General features: G+C 48.7%; 1 protein-coding gene across 1 annotated transcript in view; it reads right to left on the bottom strand.

Annotated features, from left to right (window-relative positions):
• IQSEC2 (IQ motif and Sec7 domain ArfGEF 2) overlaps positions 1 to 22,980 on the bottom strand; it is a 78,630-nt gene extending 55,650 nt beyond the window's left edge. The window contains 1 exon segment of the mRNA XM_053891595.1: positions 22,012 to 22,980. Within this exon segment, the coding sequence (XP_053747570.1) occupies positions 22,012 to 22,718 (707 nt within the window). The 5' untranslated portion in view covers positions 22,719 to 22,980.
• Positions 22,981 to 23,182: the final 202 nt, after the last annotated feature.

Genomic DNA, 23,182 nt, shown 5'->3' with positions numbered 1-23,182 from the left:
AGAAGTTGAAATGATTGGCCACACATCATGTAAGTAGGGGAGCTTGGCATGAACCCCAAAGCTCGTGCTCTTACCATCACATGCCACTGTATCGGTAGCTCAGTGCTGGGCACATATGTACTGTTAAGGTGAGTTCCCTTATCCTACTTCCCTAATGTCAAGACAGACCCTTCCTCTCTAGGGCTCTTTCTTCTGAGAGGTTATTAGATACCTATCTCTGCTCCAAAAGCAGGCCTATATGAGGTGTTACAGTCCTCAAGATGGCAGCTGAGGGGAGCAAAAGATCTCTAAGCCATGATGAGGAATGAATTAACCAGTTCTCCTCACTGTGGGCTGATTCTTACTAGTTTGAGGGTATATGACATCATGGGACCCTCAATGTAGGGGGGGCATCCCACCTCAGAGGTTTACAGCCCTTTATGCATTTAGTGTATGATTAACTATGTGTAGATACCAATGATCATTAGTGCTGTGCTTTCCTACACCTCTCTGAGGGCAAATGCCCTGCCTAATGGTCAGTCTACCTCTTACTCCATGAAGCTGAGCCACCATTTTGGGGGAGGTGGCACAGACTTGGATAAGTCACTGCTGTCTGGACCTTGGTTCCTCATTTATAAACAACGGGGCTATGTTGGCTGAGTTCCAAACAATCTTTGGGCCCTAAAATATTTAGTTTCTTCAGAATGCCAAAGTTTCTCTTTTTTATCAACTGGGTTCAGCTGCCTAGATAGAGAGGCAAAGACGCAGGGTACCAGGCCTCCCTTTATCAATCCATGTCAGGAGAAGAGATCAATTTCTCCTGCTACTCCCACAGCCCTCTCCTAATGAAAGGTCACTTGGGACCCCGGGGCTCTCAAAAGGTTTAGCCATGCCAATTCCTATCCTCAGGAGCGATCCTCATAAACAGTAACTTATTGAAGCCTATGAGTACAGTGACCATATTTTCTGAACCAAAAACTTGGGCATGTAATATGACCAAGGATTTTTCTTTCTTTTTTTTAAAAATTATTTTAGCGTTTATTTTTTATATATATTTTGAGAGAGCATGAGCTGGCAAGGGGCAGAGAGAGAGAGAGAGAGAGAGAGAGAATCCAAAGCAGGCTCCAGGCTCCGAGCTGTCAGCACAGAGCCCGGCGCAGGGCTCGAACTCACAAACTGTGAGATCATGACCTGGGCTGAAGTCAGATGCTTAACTGACTGACTGAGCCACACAGGCGCCCTGACCAAGGATTTTTCTTAAGTGATTTCTACCCAATGTGGGGTTTCGAGGACAACTGTGAACAGGGCTCCTTCCAGCAGTGCTCTGAGGGGAAAGAGGTAGATACCCTGGTCCAGGGATCATACAGGTCTCTCCAAAAGCTGAGAACCAGCCCAGGGGCAGCCAGGCATCTTCTCTCCTGGACATCACCTGGTCTAACTGTAAGTCTCTCCAACGGAAAACTCCCTTCTCATTGCAAATCAGTTGACATGGTTCTCCTGCACCAAACATTCAGTGACTCCCCTCAATGACCTCCCTGCCAGTCCTGCCCAAACTCTCCAAAGCTCTCCATCTTACTCCACCTCCTACCTACTTGTCTAGCACATCTGGTATTTGCTACTTGGAATACTCCTGCCCTTCTTTTATGCCTTTTAAAGTATTTTTAATTGTATTAGAGTGATACGTGAAATAGTTTAAAAAGTCAAATTGTAAAACGATCTTAACACAAAACTCGTTTTCCACATTTTTTTTAACGTTTATTTATTTTTGAGACAGAGAGAGACAGAGCATGAACAGGAGAGGGTCAGAGAGAGGGAGACACAGAATCCGAAACAGGCTCCAGGCTCTGAGCTGTCAGCACAGAGCCCGACGCGGGGCTGGAACTCACGGACCGCGAGATCATGACCTGAGCCGAAGTCGGCCGCCTAACGACTGAGCCACCCAGGCGCCCCTCCACGTTTTTTTCTGATTGCACTTTCGTATTTCTAAAGTATATGTTCGTGCTGCTAATCTATTTTGGAAACATATTTTCTTGTGTGTCCTTTTACCATTTTTTTGCCAAAGTAATACACATATGTAGATTTTCAAGTCACCCAGTACTTCAAGGATTGTAACAAAACACACAAATTTCCTACCCTACCCCCTTTGCACCCCCAACCCCCACTCTCAGGGACAAACCCTTTTCAACTCTTTTAACTGCTTTTTCAGGTATTTACCTCCTCATTTCTAAAGAGCCCATGTGTACATCTAGCTCAATCAATACTGGTAGCGGGCATTACTATGACTATATCAATACTAATAATGGATAAATCGTATCATATGCTATAACCACATTTCCTTTTCCATGCAACTTTTTCTTTTCCCTGGTGTTGATGTTGTTGATGGTGATGATGATGATGGTGACGATGATCTTGTTTGCTTAGTTTTCTTCATATCTATGATCAATTCTCCCCAAACTCTGTCAGAAGTGCAATTCTCCTCTCAATATGTTTTGACACATCAGGTAATCTATCAGATTATTTTTTCCCCCTCTGAGACATTGTCCCTAGTGCAATTGAGACTGGGCGCTCTCTAGACCTGCACAAGGTTGCACTGAGATCTTCTCCTCTCCTCATCACTCTGGGTTTCCTTTCACCTCTCTTCAGTGTTGGATTTCCTGGATCCCTTGCCCTTTTTTCTGACTTTATGTCCACATTTTGCTGGAGCACATTCCCCAGTGCTTCCTATGAGGCCTAGGGCATAAAATCTTTAGATCTCATATGCCTGAAAATGTCTTTATTAGACCCTCAACCTCGATCGATAGTTCAACCAAGTATAGACTTCTAGGTTGGAAATTATGTTCATTCAGATTTTTGAGAACACTGCTCCATGGTCTCCTAGCTCTCCAGTGTTGCTGTTGAGAAAGCCAATGCCATTCTTTTCCTTGATTCTTTGTGTATCATATTTTTTTTCTGGAACTTTTCAGGATCTTCTCTTTAATGCCTGGTATTCTAAAATTCCACAGGCATACCTTGCTGTGGTCATTTTAACATTTATTTTGCTGGTTACTCAGTAGGATTTTCATTCCTTCAGTTCTGGGACATGTTCTTGGCTTTGATCACTTTCTTTGATCACTTTGTATTATGGCTTTGATCACTTTCTTCCTGCTGTTTCCTCCATTCTCTATTTCTGGAACTCCTAATGTCGGATGCTGGAGTTCCCCAATTGATCCTCCAATTTTCTCATCTTTTCTCTTCTGTTGTCTATTTATTTGTCTTGTTATTCTGCTTCTTAGGATATTTCCTCACCTTTTATTTTCTAATTCTTCTGTGGAAATCTTTATTTTGACACTATCTTTAACTTCCCAGGTTTCTTCTCCTCCCTTTGTGACCTCTGTTCCCTCCAAGTGCCTTTGTTTTTTGTTTTCTTGCTTGCTTTTTTGGTCACTCTTATAGGTTGATGGTCTTCTTCAAACAGGCTTGTACTATCTGATCATCTCTGGCTACCTAAGGCTTGCTAGTCGAGGGCAGGCGGCGGGGGGGGGGGGGGGAGGTTAAATGTCAGTTGTACTGAGGTTTAATTTACATAAAATGAAATGTACCTATCTTAAGTGTCCTTGGCTGGTGATCCTTGGTGACTGGTTCCCATGACACTAACAAGCTGATGGGAAGCTCTGTGAATAGATGGAGCTTGCCAGGTGGTGGGCTTCACTACAGTTGCTGGGCTGAAGCCTGTTCTTTTGTTGGAAGACTCCCACATGTTATCTTTTGGAGGCCCTTTTCTAGGGACTTTCAGTTTCCTCAGAGAAGACTACTTTACCCTCTTGTATGCTCCTGATTTCGGTGTCCTGGAAGTAGGGGAGTGGAAGAGGTTGGGATCCCACTGTTTTAGGATGCTTGTAAGCCTGTTTCACCCCACCCTTCATTGTGCCTGGTATCCCCAAGCCCAGGGCCTCTTAACTTCAATTTCTCCAAAAAATCAACCCCTATGTGCAGGGATGGGGCTGGAGGGTTGGGGGGGGGGCCTCACTAGATGGGGCCAGGGAGGGGCCAAGAGTGTCTGTTAACAGACTTCCAATATTCTCCCTGTTTTGAATTCCACACCTCACCCTGTCTGCTGTGGTTCATAGCCCCTCCAAATCCTAAGCATTTCTGGGGCTCTCTGGGTGGAACAGTTTACTTCTGGTCAGCATCCCAGACCCTGTGTGTTTCTACCTTTTTTAGTTCTTTTTCTTTTTAAAAAATTATTTATTTTTGAGAGAGAGAGCGTGAACAGGGGAGGGGTAGGGGTGGGGACGGACAGAGGATCTGAAGTGGGCTCTGCACTGACAGCAGCAGGCCTGATGGGGGCTTGAACTCATGAACCATGAGATCATGACCTGAGCTGAAGTTGGATGTTCAACTGACTGAACCACCCAGGTGCCCCTACCTTTTTTGTTTCTTTACTCATATTTCAGTTGGATTTGGGGAAGTGTCAGAGATAAATAAGTTTATTCAACTCATTATGTATAACAGGAAGTTCCTCTTCTTATTGCAGCTAACTCCTATTCATTTTCTGTGACTCATTTAGGCAAGACCTCCTCCAGAAAGCTTATCTTAATGTCTCTAGGCTGGATGAGGAGGCCCTCCTCTGTTCCCCTGCACTGTCCTTTTCTTGCCTCCATCACAGCCCTGATCAAACTGTTCTGAAAGTGTCCATTTCCTGACTCTCCCTGAAGATCAGGAGCTCCTGGTGGTCTGGGGCTGTCACTCAGTCATGCCTGTATGCCCCAGTTCCCAGGGTCTGGTCCACAGAGGCACAGAGCAAATATGTAGTGATAGAATGAATGAATAAATGAATGACTTCCAAAATGAATCAGACCCAGCCAGAGGGACCATCTAGAAAGGGAAATAAGCCGAAGACAATTGTTCCTATACAAGGCCAGTTCCCTAAAAGCTAGATGTGCAAGGATGCCCACTACAGCATGATTTGAAACTGTGGACAAATGGGCCCAGCTTCCATGCCCTGCATCCATAGGATGGTTAAGTACCTTATGGTATATCAGTTGCCATGAAAAACAATGCTAATGAAGAATATGCAATTACATGGGGAAATGCTCAAACAAAAAGCAAGAAAAAATTTTATGTGCTGTATCATTTCAACTGTATGAAAAGAATGAAAAGAACAAGGGAAACACACCAGATGTTTGCATGCAGTGGCTGCCTTTGTGTGCTATAATTATGGGTAATGTTTTCCTCCTCTACTTTTCCAAGTTTTTCTACATTTTCTAATGGAAGAATGCATTAAATGTCTAATTTTTAAAAAGGTCCTGAGACGTGAAGGCCAATGTCCTGAGAGTGCTATGAACAAAATACTGTGATGGGGGACCTAAGAGTCTGTGTGCAGGTCCCACAGTGCTTGGTGGGAAAGCTGCATTCTTCACTGTCCAGAGACCTTGAAGACCCAGGCCCATGGAATATGAACCTCTCTCGCTGCAAAAGTAGGACCTAACTTGGGAAGCCAAAGGAGGAAGATATTGGAGTCTAGCTTATTACAAATAGCAATACCATAGGCCATCCTGGGAAACAGAGGCCCCTACACTGGGCCGCAAACTTTAGAAACCCCTATCCATGAGGTAAAGGATCTGAGGGGCCAAGGGAATGGGACCATCAGGGTCTCAGGGGCCAAGGGAATGGGACCATCAGGATTTTTGGCCCTCTTTCTTCTAGACTACACTCCAGGTACCCAGGACCCCGGCATTCCCTGCCTATGTCTCTTGAGCTTATTTGCGAGAATTGTGAGGTCTTATTATCAAGGTCCACCGGCTAGGCCCAACAGGTGGCCAAGGGGAATCTGGGAGTAGGGAGGGCTTTGATGTGGCCTGGAGTGTCCATACACATCTCAAGGTTCTATACAAACCACAGGTTCATACAGAATGGGGACAGGCCAAGGGTGTCAACTGGTACCTTGCCCAGGCCCTACAAAAGTAGAGCCAGGCAAGTCCATACCTAAGCCTCAGGGTTTATAGAAAGGTCTAACACTGAGAGGTGGATGGACCTGGGTTCAAATCCATTTATCAGCTGTGAAACCATGAATGAGTCCATTCCCTTCTCTGAACCTCAGTTTTCCCAACTATAAAATATGTATAATAATTCCAACTTCAGAGAGTTGTGGTGAGGCTTTCTGGGAACAGGATGGCCTAATGGTTATGAGCACAGGCCTTGGAGAAGACAGGCCTAGGTTTCAATCGCAGCCCTGCCCCTTCTAACTATGTGATTTGCATCTCTGAGGCTCAGTTTGTTCACCAATATAATGGAGGTATTAATAGCATTAACCTGATAAAGTTGTTGGAAGGATTATGGTTGTAAACAATATGTAATAAAATTGAAACATTCTTAAATGAGGAAAAGCTGCTTAATAATAGTTGTGCAAATATTGGTTATGGTGGAGTTGACGAGGCCTTCTATACTGCCGATGCCCCTGCCCAGCTTTATTTTTCTCCACAGCACTTACCACTACGTGACATACTCATATCTTCTTGTTTCTTTTCTGCCCCCACCCCCTCCAACATACAAACACTAGAATATCAGCTCCACAAGGCAGAGACTCTGTCTGTTTTGTTCACTGTTTCTAAGTACCTAGAACAGTGTGAGGTACATAGAAGATGTTCTTCTACCGTTAGGTAGATATCTGCTACTTAGGGGTAAAAAGGCATTCTTGGCTGATAAAATAGCCAGAATACAGGCATGGAGGCACAAAGAAGTCCACTGTGCTTAGGGAACCCTAGACAGTTGACTACAACTTGATTACTGGTCAGGAAGGGAAGAAAGTGGCTAAAAAGGTGAATGGAGCCACGGCCTGACCAAAAGGAGCATGCAAGAGCTTTCCCAGACCACAAGTGGTGTAAAGACTTACTTTTGATGGCTAGGGAATGGAAAAGCACTTGGGAGAGAGGCAAAGATACCTCCCAAGTCCAAGAGCCATCTAAATCATGACAATGTGAAAAATGAAAGTCAAAACCTTTTGAAAGATTATTCAGCTGGAGAAGACTCCTTCCGAAGGGACCCATCTGAACCAAGAATCAGACCTAGAAATGACAAATAGGCAGGTAGAGAAGTCAGGAAGATGAGATGATGGTGATGTAAGAAAATCTTATAAAGGTTAATGAAAGAGAACAACCAGATGAACCACCAGACAAATCAGAAAGCTTGCTGGATAATGAAACCACCTTCAGCAATAGAGCCACATCGAAGGCGAAGATGGTGGCATGGATGCAAAATGAAGGCCATGGTAATTTTGGTTGCTGGTTATCCCTTTGCTGGTAATTACTCTTCCCATGGTCCTTGATTTCCACTATTCATTGAACAAGTTCTGGGATGATAAGGATGATGATAATAATAATGAAGATTGCTGCATACTTCAAAGGAAATATTTTGCTTTTAATGTTTTGAATTTCTTTTTCAGGAAATAATGAGACAAGTACCACTTCACATTTTTATTTCAAATAGAAGATAGGCAGAGACTACAACAAAGAGCCTTGAATACCAGGCAACAGTGTATTGTCCTATAATTTCTGAGGAGCTTTTGGGGAGCTCAGCCCTAGGAGTAATTAGGTCAAATACTGCCTTCCCCAACTTCATGCTCCTTTCTGTCAAGCAGGCTTTATTTTGGTCCGTAGCATATTCTGCCTTCTAATAATCCAAAAAGAATAAAGTGAATATTGATTAAGCACCTACAATGGTTCAGGGCTTGTGTTATATTCTCAACAGTTGGGCAAGATAGTGATTATTCTTCCCATTGTATAGATGTGAAAACTCTGGATCAGGGTAGCAATGAGATTTGCCTAGAGTTACGAAGCTAATAAGCAGGGAAGCTGAGATTCAAGTCTGGGTTTGTCTGACTCTGAAACCAAGGCTTTTAACTGCTACAGCTGTGGCTTCCTTCTGTCATGCCAGAGCTAAGCGGCACTTCATCTCCTATACCAGCCTGTGAGCTTGGCCTCTCTCCCTCACCTGGCTCCAATCTCCCCTCCACACAGTGCAGCCCAACACCCTCGACACACTATGAGCACTCAGAGAGTACTTCTGGAAGAAACAATCATTCAAGGTCAGAGGGGGAGCAAAAAGAAAAGGAAAGGTGGGATTAGGCACAGGTGTTGCAGTCCAGATCAGCTCAGCATTATGACAAAAAAAAAAAAAAAAAAAAAAAGGAAGGAGGAGAGAGGGAGAAAAGGAAAATGGAACTGGCTCTCTCCAGCCCTCCCTTCCTGCCTCCCTCTGCCTGGGGCAGAGGGATGGAGGTTCAGCCATGATTGGAAGGAGAGTGGGTGGAATGGGGTGCAGCTTAGAGAAGCTTGCTGTTGTAGAAGCCTCAGCTCATCCTCAAAGCCCCTCCTGTGCACCAGGGGGCCCATCTCTGGTCTACCTGCTCCCACGGCCTAAGCAAAGGACCAGAACGTTGGGCTGCATGCCAGGCACCCACCCAATGCTGCCAAAGCACAGCTCACAGCAGACCCAGGACCCTCTCAGGTCACAGTGAGGGTACCAAGAGAAGTAGAGGGGCTGGCTCGGGTTGGGGGGTACAGATGGAGGCCGTGGCAGAGCAGGAGTCAGAACCCAGGTCTTCAGTTTGCTGAGGGCTCTCTTGACTGCACCAGAGGTTGAGAAAAATGCTCACGAATGCACATGGAGCCAGAGGTAACACATGCTGAAACGAGGCCCTCCACGGTTAGGTATTTGGGGGGTTCCTAATAATTTCCAGTCTCAGTGCAGAGTGAGAAAGCAAAACAACCACTTTTAAAAGTATCTTTAGGGGCGCCTGGGTGGCGCAGTCGGTTAAGCGTCCGACTTCAGCCAGGTCACGATCTCGCGGTCCGTGAGTTCGAGCCCCGCGTCAGGCTCTGGGCTGATGGCTCGGAGCCTGGAGCCTGTTTCCGATTCTGTGTCTCCCTCTCTCTCTGCCCCTCCCCCATTCATGCTCTGTCTCTCTCTGTCCCAAAAATAAATTAAAAACGTTGAAAAAAAAAATTAAAAAAAAAAAGTATCTTTAGCTTCATTTGGGCCTCAGAAGCATAAATGTTTATCTCCTCTCTCTCTCCCAGGACCCCACTAAAACGAATGTGAAAAATCAAATAAGGTAGGAAATTGTAACAGTGAAGAGGATGGAAGAGAGTGAGATCAATGGATGAGAGATTTCGACAAATTTCTAGAAGCAAAAAACAAAAAGAGTGTGCATAGTTGGAAGGAGAGCCAGGGGCACCACTCAGGGGGTTGCAGTCCGGGGTGGGAATCAATAGGGCCAGCAGAGACCCAGAAAGACTCCAGACTTGGAGATGGTAGGTATGAGGAAAGGGTAGGAATGCTCAGGATCTGAAGACAGGGGAATAAACCAAGGGTAAGTACATGAAATCCTCCCCTGCTTCCCTAACCCCTCAAATCTAGAATACAAGCTGCCTGGCATTCACCCCTAGGCAAAATATCAGAGAGCTCAGGGCTAAAGGAATTAAACTATCTGGGATGAATTAGGGCATCCAAGTGGCATGTTGGTGTCCCTGGAATAAAGTGCTTTTCAAGTGCTTTTCATCCTGGCATTTAGGGGGCACCCATTATAACAGTCAGCTCCCTGGAGGCTCATCTGAAAGAAAGCCAGCAAGTGGACAAGGCAGTGTGGATATACAAACATCTCAACCAGACTTTCTACTAACTCATTTATAAACTACTAAAACAGAAAGTATGAGAGAAAAGAGCAGCAGCCCAGAGGATCAATCTGGGAAGCTCAACATCCAACTAAATGACATTCCAGCAAGAGGAAACAGAGAAAATGAAGGGGAGGAGACTATCAAAAAAATTATGTAACAAAAGACAAAATGCATCACATTTTGTACCGGGGGGTCGGTGACTGGAAAACTGAGTGCTGGTTACATAGGTGTGTTTGGCTTGTAAAAATTGACCAAGCTATTCATTTGCGATGTGAGCACTTTTTTGTATGCATATTATGTTTCGGTGTGAAGTTTAAAAAAAATCCTTCTTCTAGAAATCTCCAAGGAGATTGTCCCCAGAAGAAGTGCTGTGATTATTCTGCAGGTGCAAGGAACTCCACAAAACAGTAACTAAATAAGCAAGGAAGTAAACAAACAAACAAGGTAGAAAGGAAGTCCTGGTCTCAAATATAAAACAAAGTAAAAAGTGGCATGATTTTGAACAATGTCGTAGAGCAGAAGAAAGGAAAATTCATTTGATCTGGATGCTAGGAACATCTTCCTGGGAGTACAGAGGTTGTGACAACGGACCTTGGGAACTGAGGTGCAATTATAGTACACTATTTGGCCCTGCAATGAATAATATTGACATAATCATAATCACATAAATAGAGTGTATTGGTGGTCAAATTTAAAAAAAAATTTCTAATGTTTATTTTTGAGAGAGAGAGAGCGCACACAAGTGGGGGAAGGGCAGAGAGAGGGAGACACAGAATCCAAAGCAGGCTCTAGGCTCTGAGCTGTCAGCAGCTGGACGTGGGGTCAAACTCACAAACCATGAGATCGTGACCTGAGCCGAAGTCGGACAGTTAACTGACTGAGCCACCCAGGCGCCCCAATGTGGTCAGCTTTTAAAATCAATTTGTCTTGATACAGCACTGAAGACCTAATTATTGTCACAGAACAGAATATAAATGCAATCAAGCTTGCTGACAAAAGTATGGAACACACAAAGCAGGAGCTACAAGGGTGGAAGAGAAATGGAAGGAAGGATGGGGCCCTAATAACTATGTCTTACAAACTGAGTGGTCGAGAGATACTGTGGAGGGGCGCCTGGGTGGCTCAGTCAGTTAAGTGCCTGACTTCGGCTCAGGTCATGATCTCATGGGTTTGATTCATGAGTTCGAGCCCCACATCGGGATCTCTGGTGTCAGCACAGAGCCTGCTTCGGATCCTCTGTCTCCCTCTCTCTCTCTCTCAAAAATAAACATTTAAAAAAAAGAAAGATACTGTAGAAAATGGATGGAATAAGAAACCATAGTTTAAAATAGTACTTGATAAAAATTACAAACTTGAGAAGAGGAGAGAAAGAGTCAGGTGTTGTAAATAAGCTAAATCCTCACTTGTCATAGTAGAGAGAAGTCAGTGGATAATGTTCAAAGTTGATAAATGAAGAAATGATGCACGCTATTTAGAGATATGAAGTCACTGCCAGAAAACCTAAATGGTAAAAGCAGCCACCTCTGGGGACTGGGAAGGGGGCAACGGGGAGACACTGGCTTTTTACATGTGTCTTTGTGTACTACTTGCCTTTTTAAAACTATGCATATGTACTGCTTTAATTTAATTTTAAAAACAAGTCCCTCCTCTTTCTCTGGACCTTGATCGCCCACATGCTACATACAAAAGAGGGAGTTTGATGATTCCACGTGGTGTGAGGTCCTTTTCTCCATGCTTCCTTTTATATATTTATTTTTTTAAGTTTATTTATTTATTTTGAGAGAGAGAGAGAACGAGCAGAGGAGGGGCAGAGAGGGTGGGGGGGGTACAGAGGATCTAAAAGACTCCCTGTCAAAAGCAGAGAGCTCGATGTGGGGCTCAAGCTCATGAACCTCGAGATCATGACCTGAGCCAAAGTCAGATGCTCAACCACTGAGCCACCCAGGTGCCCCTCCATGCTTCTTTTTAGAGCAGGAAGAAGACAGGCGAGTAAAGGGCTGACTCCCCCTAACTAATGCCTCAACTCCTCATGGCACCACAGTCATCTATGCAGATGCCTTCTCAGCTGCCCCAGCCTGCACCACCCTCTGGTCTCCTTCAAGCCCCACCATTGCCTGTCCAGCCTCTCCAGCCCTCCATTCATTCAACTATTTACACCTGTTAGTTATTTATACCTGCCTGAGTCACAAAGGATTTGAGGTGGCTTACTCCAATAACACAGATAAAGAAAGAATAAAAATTGAACTAGAAAACGAGAGCTCAGAAAAAGAGATCAACAGAGATGCTGAAGCTGTACTTCAAATTAACTGGTAGCTGAGGAAGAAAGCGAGATACAATGAGCCATGACAACCTCATATTAGGAAGGAGGAAATACACCCGTTTTCAGGGGAAGCAAATCTTTGCCGAGCGCTGAATTCTTCAAATCATTGTCTATGGGAGATTCCAAGCAGGAGAAGGAGATGACTGGTTTGGTTTGGTTTTGTTTTTTAAACTTCAAGTTGTCTTATTCAGGATGAACTATTCAGATATTTGGATGAGTTATTTCCCATAAAAACTAAAGAATTTCAGGTAATACCATAATTATGAAATGAGGTATGTGCTATGGCACAATCTTGGGTTATTTCATTGATTTTCTTCCCCTGCAAATGACTATTAAGCACCTACAAGTATCAGGGAATGCCATTCAAACGTTCTTGGTTAATCCTGAGAGATGGGCATTGTCATCCCATTTTCCAGATGAGGAAACCAAAGACGAGAAGGTAAATGACATAGCTAAGGTCATCCAGTGGGTTGGGGCACAGCCTAGATTCAAAAATAGGTTTTTCTGACTGTAGCTATGCTTGTGGTGAGCATATCATAATGTATAAACTTGCAAAGTCACTATATTGTACACCTGAAACTAATGTAACATTGTGTGTCACTATACTCAGAACACAACAAAACAAAAACAAAGTTAGGTCTGTCTGTCTCCAAAGCTCCTTCTTTGTGTATCATACCATGGGGACTCATAACAAAGGCATCCAGGCTGGAGACACTCTGCCCAAGGCGATGGGCACACAAGTGATGACAGACACAAGCCCGCCCTCTTCCACAAAAATAGAAAAAGGGGGGATGACAGGCCTAGCTATCAGGCCAAAAACTGCCTGTGAGCTGCCTCAGTTACATTAAATGGGGACTCCTAGGGTAAAAAGCAGCAGAAAAAACGGTGGGCCTGGGTGGAGAAAGTGAAATCTGGGTCTACTCCCCAGCTATGAATCTAGGAAATCTGATTTCTGAGGGGCTGAACTAGACAGAGCAGAGGGTCTGTCCGCCATCAAAGCAAGAGATCCTTTATTTAGGTGATCCCTCCTCTTCACAGCTTCCTCCCCAGCAAGTCTCCAAGCCTCCTCGAGCTCCAGTTTTCTCATCAGCAGGACCCAAAGATAATGATCCCTATAATCTTCACAGGCTTTTAAGGCATAAAATAGCACATCTAAGGAACAGTACTTTAAACACTGGCATTAACAGTAGAGTGACTTTTCTTTTAAAAAACATTTTTTAATGCTTATTTATTTTTGAGAGAGAGACAGAGCATCAGCAGGGGAGGGGCAGAGAGAGAGGGAGACACAGAATCCGAAGCAGACTCCAGGCTCTGATTGTCAGTACAGAGCCCGACATGGGGCTTGAACCCATGAACCACAACATCACAACCTGAGCCAAAGTCAGACGCTTAACCAACTGAGCCACCCAGGCACCCCTAGAGTGACTTTTCTAGTCAGAGCTGTTCTGCTCATACATTGAGCAGCCTCATACAAGCCCTTTCTCTCTGGGCCTCAGTCTTCTCATCTGTAAAATGAACAGCTTGAGCTGGATGATTTTTAAGGATCCTTCTAGCTTGAAGTTTCTTGGCTTTTATGCTGGTATTATTAAAATCCTGCTCATCATGAATGGCTGCCGCTCCTCTGTGTCCCCAAAGTAGGCTGCATGCCCCTCTGTCACAGCACTTGTCAATGTGTTGTCACTCTCCTCCAACAGAGTATCTCTACTCCCCACTACCCCAGCTCAGGCCTTATCATCTCTCATCTAGACTGTCACACTCGCCTTCTCACTGGGTGCCCTCCAATCTGTCTTCCAAACTATCCACTAGTCGGATCTCTCCAAAACATGCCTCTCAACACATCTCCCCATTCTCTACAATAAGGACCTCTTGCCCCAACCTAAAACCCGATCTTGGCTCCCAATTCCCAACATAATAAAGCTCGTTATCCTGCTAGTCAAGTGTCCTCCTGATCTGGGATGGCTGACTCTTCAGACTCTTCTCCAGACCTTTCCTGCCTCAGTTTGTGCTTTAGTTTGTACTGACCTAATAAAAGTGCTCCGCCCCCCAACACACCCTGCTGGTTCCATGCCTTTGTTCATTCACTCACGCTGGCCCCTCTGCCTTAGTCTCCCTTTTGTTTTCCATTTCTGCCAAGCCACACACTGTCCTGCTTCACCTTGCTAACTCCTACTCATCCTCCAGGCCTCAGCTCAGGCAACACCTCCTCCAGGAAGCTCTCCCCGACAGTCTAGGTAGATGTCCCTCCTTTGGGCACCCACAGAGCCCTGTGCCCCCCCCTCCCCGGCACAGCACACAGGAAACCGCATCACATTCATCTTCTCTGCCCAACTGTGAATGCCCTGAAGCCAGGAACTGTATAACATTAATCACAGAACTCCCTGCCTGCAGCAGTACAAGGAATGGCATGTCCTAGGCACACAATATTCACTGGACTGACCTCTCTTTCAGAAGTGGGGTGAGCTCCCACATGGCCTGTCCCTCCGGCTCCTCCCCAGCACAGAGTTTTGCAAAATTATTAATAATAACAATGCCTCAGGTCACCTGGGTGGCTCAGTCGGTTAAGCTTCTGACTTTGGCTCAGGTCATGATCTCACGGTTCATGAGTTCGAGCCCTGTGTCAGGCTCTGTGCTGACAGCTCAGAGCCTGGAGCCTGCTTCGGATTCTGTGTCTCCCTCTCTCTCTCTCTCTCTCTGCCCCTCCCCCACTTGTGCTCACTCTCAAAAATAAACATTAAAAAACTTTTAAAAATAATAACAACAATGCCTATCACCAACTAAACATACACTATGTGCTGAATACTTCACATATGTCATCTTACTCAATTTTTACAACAATCATGAGAATATGGGTTATTTATGAACTGGCCAGCATATCAGATGTACAAGTGCCTCCCAGTTTTACAAGGGAATTTTAGGGAAGGAACATGTAGGTACTTTTAATCACAGATATGATGACAATAATTCTAAAGTGGTTATATAGAGGAAAATAATTGGTTTTATTAAGGCAAATACAGCATCCTGGATTCTAGTAGGAAATCACAAGGCCCAGATATACAGTCATATTATCCCTTTAAAAGGATATAAAAATCACATAGCTAAAAAGACAGGCATTGATACTGGAGAAGTGGCACATATCAGGTGATAATTGTGATTAAATTGTGATAAAATAAAAACAAACTTTCCTTCTTAAAATGTTAGAGGAATCATCCTGATCAGCCCACGTGGCTCTGGCTTGTTATCTTTGTTTTGAAAAGGATGTGCTGTGTGGATCTTGGCTGACTTGTCTGGTTTGCTACACTCCACCTCTAGGGGGCAGGGCAACCCCACAGACTATTTTCCATCCTCGTCTCTCAGCTTTCCATCCTGACCAGAACCTTCCTTGACTACTGTGTTAGGTAGACAGGAAAATTTTTGATACACTGGGGAGGTAGGGTGCAACATGAATCTGAATCTTATATATCAGAAAATATAGTTTTATCCCCATTTGCAACTTGAGAAAACCAAGGCTCTGAAAGTGACTTGCCTAGAGTCACAGAGAGTCCCCCTTCCATGGCACTGAGCTTTCTGTGAATACAGAGGCCCCAAAGAGCTTCAGCTCTTAAGTGCTTGATAACAGGCTTCCCTACGTAAATGCTTTCAACATGGATGCCTGGAGAGAGATCAAATAACTTCCATGAGAAAGTTAGAGTAACTAGCAAATTACCTTGCCCTAAATGAGTTACCAAAAGTGGAAATAAGTCATTTATTTATCGTTCTCCCCCATGACCCGTGTTTATCATTCTGCCAGGGAATACAGCCAGGGAGTGAGCCAAAGGGGCCGTGTCTTATTCTGACATTGAGACACCACACCCGGCCCAGGGTCTGAGCCCCAACAGAGACTTGTTGGATAAATAAGTAGCTTTCCACTAAACTGGGCAGGCTGCACACGAGTCCTACGCATGTCTCTTTGCTCCTTTCGGAACAGAAGATCTTGCACTGAGGGTCAAGACCACGGTATGATATGGCCATAGCATGGGAGGGAGAGGTAATGATGAATAGACAGGCCTAAATGTCTCCAAAGTTTCCTCTGATTCTGCTACCCTGGTATCCCACAAACTGGAAGGCTGGTAAGTATGAAAAGCCCAAAGTAGAGGCCAAACAACTCCTGGGAGCATGAGGAGAAAGCAAGGCAGGAGCCAACAGAATTCTGAAGTGGAGTCATCTCTCTATGGGGGGCTCTAGAATGAAGAAAAACTTAGGCACCTCTAGCCATTAGTGCACCAAGGCTTAATCTGACATTCATTTGTTTATTCAACATTTACTGAGTGGCTACTACGTGCTGTGCTGTGTGTTTCCAAGCTGCTGGCTCTGTCACTCATGCCCAGAGCACCTACCATAGGGACCAACACAACATGCTCTTGATACATGTCACTTAAATGTCAATCTGTGGGGGCTCTCAATCTAGTAGAGAGGATACAAGATGTAAACAACCATAATGGTATAAAAAGAGAGAGGGGCGCCTGGGTGGCTCAGTTGGTTAAGCCACCGACCGTTGACTATGGCTCAGGTTATGACCTCATGGTGTGTGGGTTCGAGCCCCACATCAGGCTCCATGCTGATGGCATGGAGCCTGCCTGGGATTCTGTCTCCCTCTCTCTGCCCCTCCCCTGCTTGCTCTCTATTTCTCAAAAAAATAAAGGAAAGAAAAGAAACTTAAAAAGAGAGAAAGTACTCATTTCAAGGGCCAGGGGTAGACCAGCAAATAGACACAGGAGAGATGACAGCTTAGCTCAGCGTGGGAACTATATGGAGCAGCCCAGGAGAAGGAACCAGCATCAGCAAAGACCCCGAGGCTATCAGAAGGCTGAGTGGGCTAACACTGGGGTGCACAGGCCCTTCTGGCTGGGGCACGGTCTGTGAGAAGGGGACTATCAAAAGATGAGGGGAGAAAGGGAAGTCAGGTGCCGATGCTAAGAGGACTATGCATGGCAGATGGAGGAGTCTGAACATTCTCCTGCAGGCCAAAGACAGAGTGGAACCACTGGAGCCCTGCAGAAAGCTTGGCCAGGCTGCATCTCGTTAGAGGCTTGATGGAACAAGAGCAGGAGAGGCATCTGTTAGAGAAGACTATGGCAAAACTCCAGGAGGCAGTCAGGAGACGGACCCTGACTGGAGCAGTGGTCTTGGGAGCTCTGCTGGGGGAAGCCCGGAGCCATGCCTGGAGTGTCTCTAACGTCTTTACACCTTGCCTGAGGGAGGCAGTGGTGTACCACAGTCTCAAGCCCGACAGTTCTGGGCCCCATGCAGTTGTGTAACCTCAAGCAGGTCACTGCACCTCTCTGATCCTTGTTTCCCTGCCTGAAAAATGAAGATAATACTAACACCCACCTGGCAGGGACTCTGCAAATGAGATAAGAGGCAGTAGTACTGCATCGTGGGTAAGAACGCTGCAGATGGACTCTGGAGCCTGGTCACCTGTGCTCCTTCTAGCTCCTTCTCAATTCTCCTGCTTATTCATTGAGTGACCTTGGGTAAGTTAACCAACCTTCCCGGGCCTCAGTTGCCTCATCTGTAAAATGGATTTAATAACAATATCTACATCAAAAGATTCATGTGGAGATTGAATGAATTAATACATGGAAAGCACTCAGAACAAATAGTGCTTGGCACACAGTAAATGCAGTAAAAAAAAAATGTTAGCTATTATTACATAAAGCCACATAGGGTGGTGCCTGGCACACAGAAGGCTGAGACTCACTCAGCACATGTGTGGCCTCTTCTCCGTGCTCCAGGCCTTTACTATGCTCTCAGCAAATTCAGAGGCCACAGTAGGCAGGGGTGGGTGAGATGAAAGAGTAGCAGAGGGTAAGCCTCAGTCCAGTCTTCCTCCCACCTAGGCCCCCATTGGACCCCAGGAGACACCCACTCTCTTTGAAGCCCTTGAGCAGGGTCCCCAACCAGTGGCCTGGCCTACCCTGATCCTTCCTCTGAGAACTTCCACACTCACCACTCTTGCCACTTGTTTTGTCCAGACCACTGTCATGATGGTGGGCTGAGCCTGGAGCCCTGCAGCTCCGGCAAGGAGGAGGGGGCTCCTCAAGCGCAGAGAGCATGGTGTTTGCTCAGCCTGGTGGCCCCTCCTGCTCTGTGCACGCAGCCAAGAAATGTTTGTGGATGACAACAACCCCATTCTTGCCCCAGATCTAGACGGAGAAGCAAGACTCCTCTAATTCTCATTCAACTCAACATTATCATTTCCTCCCACACAAGTATAATGCTCTCAACACAGTGGGGGGGAAAAATAGATGGTTTACCCTCCTGGGAAGAAGGAGAAATCCCCCCCCCCGGGAAAAGTACCTGAGAGCCCAAAGGAGACAGACTTCCCCGGGGCCCCTCCCTTGGGCTCACTCTTTCCCCCCTCTCCTTCCCAGTGCCCTCAGCCCCTGCAGGGAGAACACTGACACAGCCCAGCAGCCAAGCAGCAGACCATGCATTGCCCTGGCTGTCAAGAACACCAGGCCAGGCATTCTGGTTGCTGCCCCCCAGTGTGGACCAGCTTGCAGGGTGGGTGAGGGTGTGTGTGTGGGGGGGGGAGCGGGAGAGTTACCACCAAACCAGCTTCAGCCCACCACCGCCTACGGCAGAGCCGGAGCTGGGCCCATGCACAAAGCGTGGGAAATACCGCTCTCTTCAGTGTGGAGCAACTCAACAGTGGCCCCCAGCACACCCGTAAATCATTCCAGGCGCCAGAACTGCAAGGGGGGCCAGGTCAAGATCAACAACGAAAGCAGAGCTCTTCTCTAATCATCTGGGGGTTGAGGGGAACAATTCCAGGGAAAAAAGACCTGAACACTGGTGGAGACCAGCAGCTACAAACAAACAAACAAACAAACAAGCAAAGCCCTCACATACAGAAGACCAGGGGCCAGAAGGAGGTTGAGCCTCATCTCGTGCTCTGCTGCACTAAGAAGGCCACACCCAGAGCACAGCAGAAGGCATACTGGCATCCGGGAACCCGTCCAGAAGAGACAGTGCGGGAGGATGTTGGAATCCTGGGGGTATGACATGGGTGGGGGTGGACATGACAGCCGCTAGCAACCGCACTAGAGGGAAAGTTCACAGGATGAAGAGTCTGTCTTAGGGCCACTGTGACCTCTGGTGTGTCGCTTCACTTCTCTGAGCCCCTCGGTTTCTTCGGCTGTAAAATGTGGACTGTGGTGCCTGACGCACAGGGTCGTTGGGAGGACTAAATAAGTCCCTAGGCACAAGGGGCCCTCAACAAGAGGCAACTGGGGCCCAGGCCCGTCTCTCCCCTCTTCCTCCACCAGAGGGAGCCTGGGGACCAGGAACGCCTAGCCTGTACCACTCTACCGATCCACCCCCAGTGCTGCAGCCTCTGCCGCTAAACTCCCACCTTGCCTGCCCTGGCTTCCAGCAGCAGCCTTCTCACCCACTCCTTACAAACCCAGAACAGGCCTGGCAAGGGAGTCTCTTCAGCAGCTGTGGTGGCAGCAATGATTACTGCATGAACAAGCCCTCTGGATGCTTGGCTGGGAGGGAGAGTAGAAAGGAGGGAGACACAGCCTTCTCCCCCACACCCCTGCCCCTTGACTCTGCCACTCATCCCAGAGTCAGCTCCTCCTGCTCCAATCCTATAGATACCTAAGGCTTGCCTGGCCTCTCCAAGTTTGGGACCTGGCCAGGTCCTGAAGCCAGGAGACTCATGTGGGTTGGAAAGCTCTAGTGGAAAAATGACAGGTCTCAGACACAGGTGGATGTGGGTTCTAGTCCCAGCTCCATTAGGAACTAGCAGCGTAACCTTGGGCAAAAGCCTTTCATCTTGGGGCCTCAGTTTCCCCATCTCTCAAATGGAGTTGCTAACGCTCACCAGGGCCTGTGGTGAGGCCCAAAAGAGGCAATAACTGATGTGCAAATATTTAATATGTGGCTAGGAGAAATTCAAAGCACTATCTAAACCCCCTTATTAATCCAGTGGGAAATGTGAGGCAAAGAAATCGGACAAACAGCCTGGAGGGTGCACAAAAGAGGGACAGACTGAGAGGCAGGCCTGTGCGGATGGCAGAAGCACAGAGCTCAAGAGCAAATGGGCTTCCAGCCAGCCAAGAGATCCACGTCTGCAGGATGGAGAATCTGAGAGTAATGAAATCCTGGTATCGGGGAAGACCCAGGTCACTTCACTGGGCTTTACACCCAATTCAGGAATGGTGCTTTTTCCAGCTCTTCCTGACACCCACTGGGCCTCTGCCGGACAAGTCCACCCAGCTCCCACCCCCACCTCTTGACAGTCCTCTGCATCACCAGGCAGCCAGGTTGGAAAGTTCTCCCTGATTTACCCCCAAATTTCCCACCGCTCCTGGATCTGCTCTCTGGAGCCACATATAATGAGCCTGTTTCCTCTGTCACAGGCCTGACCACTCCAGAAAAGTCTTCCACAGTCAGGCTCAAGGACCACAGCAGGCTCCAGTCTCCTGCTCCCACCCACCGTAGCCCTCTCCTGAAACAGCTCTGCTTGGTTGATCTGGACCCTTCCTCCAGGGTGGGGCCCCAAGTTGCACACAATCAGTCCACTGGGAATAGGCTCCCAGCAACCACGCCTGGACAGGAGAACCCATCTCCCTGGCCCCGGGACTACTCTGAGGCAGTCCACACCGAAACTCAGCTGAGGGTGCACTGCAGTGGAGCCCAGCGAGGCCTCAAGCTGCAGCTGCTGCTCCTGGGGCCCAGCCATCTCAACCCAGCACCCCAGCCTGCTGCCTCACCACGGGGGAGTTGCAGAGAGCTGTCTCCCAGCAGATTTCCTGAGGCAGAAGGCTTCCCCACCCCCAGCCCAGCCTCCAAGAGACACTCCACTGGTTGTGGCACATGGTAGGACCAGCTGAGCAGTGAGAGGAGGGGGAAGGCTGTCCATTCGCTAGAAGACTTCAGACTTGCTCTGTAGTGTGGCTGGATTAGTCACAGAACCATCAAATCTAAGCTGGGGGGCCTTAAAGAGCATTCAAGGAAGACAAGATATGGGGGGGACTGATGGCCTGAGAGAGGAAGGGAGTCAGTCAAGGTCACAAAGTCAATCTGCAGCACAGCTGGAAGGGGAACCCAGGTGTCCTAACTCCCAGTTCAGTGCTGTTCTTTCCAACACAGCAAAAGAGAAATCAGGGGGCCTTTAGGGCAGCCCTGTGAGCCTGCATGCCCTTGACTCTCTTAGCCTGACATTTATCCTGACCAGCTCACAGTAGTATCTGCATGGAAGAAGTGGACCCAGCCCATGTCCCACCAACCCAAGGTGTCCCAAATAGGCAGACATACGGACACCAGCAAAGAAACTGGCACTGATCCAACAAGAGAGAAGATCTGTAGGCTTCCCTTCCTGGAAGCTCTTTAATTGGGTGGTGTTTTTCTTGAGGGTGGAGAGGGGGTGCTCTTTGAGGAACTAGCCAAGGGCCTAGCCTCCATCTTTGCTCCCCCATCTTTGCTCCCCTGGCCAGGATGTGCTGCGGTTCCCCTCAGAGGGATGTCTCAGCCTCCAGCAGCCATTCTAGTCCCCACCTGCCTCTCTGGGAAAGGATGGAGCTGAGGCCACCAGAGGAGACAAGATCAGGCCTACACTCAGGACCTGCAGAGGAGACCCAAAGTGGGGGGGGGGGGAGACGGGGGCTTTCTTTCCCTTGGGGCTCTGAGGTGACAAAATCACAGATAATAAAAATCCCAAGCAGCACATCCAAAATAAAGAAATAAATGAAAAGCCATCCTCTGGCAAGGGTACAGCTAGGGGGTGAAGAAGTGGAGGGGTGATGACTGCTGTAGGCCCTCACTGGCCACGGTTTTGAGAAAGAAGAGACACCTGCACTCATCTGGCCAAGCCAGGCTGGGGTGGCCAGAGAAGGGGTGTCGGCTGCTTGAGCAGGACCCAGCTTCTCTGACAGTCTGGGACGGGAGAGGAGGACATGGTATCAGGCACTGGCTTCTTACTTTATCAGCCGGACAAGTTGGAGAGGGAACTGGAGGGGAAGAACCGGGGTGAAGGGGGTAGGGGGGAGAGGGGTACAAACACACGTTCCTTACTTTCTCTGGAGGGTTGTGGCCGGGCTGGTGCTGGTACTGGTGCTGTGGCCGCCACCGGCCCCGGGGCTGGAGCTCCTGGATGCGCCACGGCTCAGCTGGCCCCGCTCCCGCGGTGGCCGGGGCCCCACGCCCACCGCAGCTGAATAGCCGGCTTCCTTCTCGCGGCCCGGGTGCGCTGGCACGGTCTCCCGCCCGCCACGCTCGCGACCCAGGGCTGGGTTCTCGTGGTGCAGGTGGCACTGGGCCACGTCGCGCTCGCGGGCTGGGTAGCCGGTAGTGTCCTGGAGCGGGTAGGCGGCGTCCCGCTCCTTGTCCCGATACACTGCCTCCCGGTTCTGGTAGGCGCTGTCCCGGTTCGGGTAGCCCACGTCCCGGGCCGCCTGGTGGAACTGGCTCTCCCGCAGCTCGCGGTGGTGGAACTGGGTCTCGCGCAGGTTCTGGTACTGGCTTTCGCGGCCGGGGCTATCCCGCGCGCCGTGGGGGTCCCGGAGCAGCTCCCCGCGGTGCAGCTGGCTCTCCTCCCTCAGGTCGCGGTTCTCCTGGGTGAGCTGGTCCAACTGGCCCTCCAGTTCTTCAATGCGCCGCCGCTGGGTCTCCAGCAGCTGCTGCTGGCTCTCAATGATGTTGTTCAGCTCCAGCAGGTACTCCACCGCCCGGTTGGGGCTCTCGGATCCCGGACCGCCCGGGGGCCCCGACCCCGCCTCCATCCTGGCGGCCCAGGGGCAGGGGAAGGGGCAGGAGAGCCCGGTCCCCGCTCGCTCACGGCGCCACCCTCCCCCGGGCCCAGCCGGGGGAGGGGGCCGGCGGGACGCGAGGGCGCGCACCGGGCTCGAGGGCCCGGGGGCCCGGGGGGGCCCGGGAGACAGCGCTGGGGCCGGCGGCACGGGGAGCAGGAGCTGAGGCTACCGCTGCCGCCGCCGCCGCCGCCGCCGCCGCCACCGCCACAGCTCAGGAGAACGCGGCCCACGGCGCTCCGCCCGCTGCGGAGTCACTGCGCAGCGCGGCCGCGCGGGACCGCCCCGGCCGCCGGCCCGCCCCCCGCCCCTGCCCCCACCCCGCGCGTCCGGCCCGCCCCCGCGCGCCCCACCTGCCGCCGCCACCCGCGCCCGAAGCCGGACCCGACCCGAGACACCCGCGCCAGGTCGGGGCCAGCCCCATCGCAGGCTGCCGG

The sequence above is a fragment of the Panthera pardus genome, unplaced genomic scaffold (assembly GCF_024362965.1).
Source record: "Panthera pardus isolate Hobbes unplaced genomic scaffold, ASM2436296v1 HiC_scaffold_27, whole genome shotgun sequence".
Lineage (NCBI taxonomy): Eukaryota > Metazoa > Chordata > Mammalia > Carnivora > Felidae > Panthera > Panthera pardus.
Note: the sequence above shows the minus strand (reverse complement) of the source record. Positions and strands in the feature narration are given on the sequence as shown.